The sequence below is a fragment of the Solanum pennellii genome, chromosome 6, assembly GCF_001406875.1.
Source record: "Solanum pennellii chromosome 6, SPENNV200".
NCBI classification, from domain to species: domain Eukaryota; kingdom Viridiplantae; phylum Streptophyta; class Magnoliopsida; order Solanales; family Solanaceae; genus Solanum; species Solanum pennellii.
In genome coordinates this window covers 57,269,128-57,272,236 of record NC_028642.1, presented here as the reverse complement: position 1 = coordinate 57,272,236, position 3,109 = coordinate 57,269,128, and the positions used below count along the sequence as shown (strand labels likewise).

The following is a 3,109-nucleotide window of genomic DNA, read 5'->3' as shown; positions in this document are numbered from 1 at the left end:
ACCAAAAAAAGAAAGGTGTCATTTTTTTAAACAGACTAAAAAAAAACTAAGTCATTTTTTTTAAACGGAGAAAATACTTTTTTCTTCATCTCAATTTATTTTTTACATAATTCTACAGAATGTCTAGTGAAGAAAAATATGATTTTTAAAACTCATTTCAACTTAAAAATAAGTCATCAATATTGTTACTCAATATAAAATTGTGTTATTTCATTTTGAGACGGACAAAAAAAAAACTCATATAAATTGAAACAAATAAAATAACTATCACTTATTAGCAATGATCATGATATATTACATCATCACTACAGAAAAAAGAAGAAGATAAAAGCTAGTACTAATTCAGTGGAAGCAATATAAAAGCTTTCCATGAATAAATTTCATTAAAACTTTGAAGTACTCACACCTACAAAATAAAATTAAAATTAATCCCAGTACCCTACATTGTTACATCCATTACCATTAGTAGAGCTACTACTAATCAACTGCTTAACTTCTTTAATATTAGTATAATCATCATACTGGAATTGACTACTTTGAAAGTTATTCCCAAAATATCCATTTGCCTTTTGATGATCAGCCCAAGTAGTACAATAATTGTCAAGTGTAAACTTTTGGGTTTCTTCAAAAGGAATTTGACACATCATTTCCTCATTGCCATAGCTAATTTGGTTGCAACTTAGACCATCAGATGAAGAACAAGAACTAATTGCTTGCATGGGATATATTAAGCTTTGATCATGAAAATTATAAGAATGTTGATTATTTGTACCTAATTGAAAGTTCATCATGTTATTGTTGTTGTACATGAAATTTGGTTGGACTAGTGGAATGGGCTCTACATATGAATCTCTAAAAATACTTGAAATTGATGCTTGTGATTGGGTTTGGGGTTGAAAAGTTGTTTGAAGAGTGCTTGTAGGAGGAAATAATATATTAGATGATGAGTGAATAAACCCTATGAACTTCTTAAGCTTTGTGTTCCAATAATTTTTAATATCATTGTCGGTTCTTCCAGATAATTGAGCATGAGCAGCTATAAATGACCACCTGACAGATAAATGTACAAATATATATATATCAAACATGTTGCGACAAGTTACATGTTATTCAAGTTAACTTATATAAACATAGTGTAAAATATCTTTAACCAAAAGGAAAAAAAAAACTAAAACCCTAAAGGCAGAAAGGAAAAAAAAATTATCAAAAATTCTAAAAGGGAATATCAATTTTGTCAGAAGAAAATCGCTCCGTCGGCATCGATTTTGCCCTTTTGGTTAAAAAAAAATTGATGTACCCTTTTGAAATTTTTGACAATTTTTTTTACCCTTTTAACTTCAGACTCCAAAATTTAAAGTCAAATTCATAAGATATGAATGTCAAACCTTTTTGTAATAACGATTGTTTGGATATTTTGTGATTGTTATAGCTAAATTTGTTACGGAGAATATACAATATAACATGATATTAAATATCAATTTCAAATGTCAAAATGAAATATTGTATAGAAGATGATTATTACAGATAGATCTGACTGCATGTAGTTAATTGAAGAAGGAAAATTTTAGAATAGTTTTAACATTTATGAATTTGTATTCTCTTAGGCAGAGCTAGGGTTACGAGTAATTTGAGGGTTCTAAATTTATTCAAAATTTCCTTTAAAATTGATAGTGGGGGTTTGAACCCTCAACTCTAGTGTGTGGAAAATATCTCGACGGACCCTTCCTTACCACTGATCAGTTGCCAATCAATTTTGGTAAGAATTTACAAATTAATATACATATATATTTATTTAATTTTTTAGTACAAATATAGAATCTACGATTGAAGTTCTCCTTTCGATTTTTTAATTTAATGAGATTTATGTTAGTCTGAAAGTCATATGCAAACACATGATAATTGAAGAAATTTAAGGGGCACCAAAGTTAATAGATAATTAATTTTTAACCAAAACATAAAATAAAATAAAATGGAGAACTGTTAAATAAATTTGACTATTAAAACTTTGTAACCTGCTTCCAATTCTGGCATATAAACTGCATATAACCCTATCTTCCTCTTGAGAAAAATTACCATGTCTTATATTTGGCCTTAGATAATTTATCCAACTCAATCTACAGCTCTTTCCACATCTCATTAGTCCTGGTCCAAAACCATAATCTCATCAAATTATATTAACAACAAATATAAAAGAAATACATTTCTACATGCATAGTCATGAATATGATTCGAATATTTTTACATGTACCTCCTTAGAAGTAATATCAAATAGTAATCGCGTAATTTCTTTTTCTTCGAGACTTATTACGGTATGTTGCTTCATTTGCTTTGGTATCCTACAACTTTTATTGTCTTTTTTTTTTTTTTTTGCAATCTCCTTCAAAGCTTCTTCTTTTTTGAGTCCAGTGTCCATTGAAAACAACATTTTTATCCTATAAATGTCAGGGTAAGGGTCTACGTACATAGTTTTATTTATGATATTACAATAAATATGTTGCTATATTTTCGAATATCCATATATTGAATTAATTTCCTGATATAAATACAAAGTTTGAAATAAAAGTTACTGGGATCGATAGAATCGTAGATTTAGTCTCTTGTAGCTGCACCATGCATGGTCATCAACACACAAAGAGATGAAATAAAATTAAAGAAAGTATTTTTATTTGGTTTTCTTACCAACTTTTTGAGGAAGAGCAATCCAATTTCCACCAGTACCATATTTTTCAATGAATTCTTTAAGCTTAGCATCTTCTTCTGGTGACCATGGCCCTTTTTTCACATTAATCTTATCACAACAAGGAGATCTTCCCATTTCTAGTTTAGATAAAGAAATGTACAAGGACTCTTATTCTGTTATTTGTCTTATATAAAGAGTGACTTGAGATTTAGAACAACCAAATAAAAAGATTAAATTAATTAATTAAGAGGTACACTTTTTTTAAATAATAATTATAAGGTATACAAGTCAAATGGATAGGCCTATTTCTAATTTTTTTTTTCCCTCATTACTCTTTACCTTGTAATTCAAGAATCCCGAGTGTTTCATGTGTTCAGATAAAATAAATTTACTTAATTAATTAGCGATTGTAAGCTTGACTAATACTGA

The 3,109-nt window shown here is 28.3% G+C and overlaps 1 protein-coding gene across 1 annotated transcript; it reads right to left on the bottom strand.

The window, feature by feature from the left end:
* Window positions 1-425: 425 nt before the first annotated feature.
* Window positions 426-2,815, bottom strand: LOC107022486 (transcription factor RAX2-like). The gene is made up of 3 exons (XM_015223088.1): window positions 2,680-2,815; window positions 2,013-2,142; window positions 426-1,050 (listed from the first exon to the last, which is right to left on the bottom strand). Exons 1-3 carry the CDS (start codon window positions 2,813-2,815, stop codon window positions 426-428), a joined length of 891 nt encoding a protein of 296 aa, XP_015078574.1.
* Window positions 2,816-3,109: the final 294 nt, after the last annotated feature.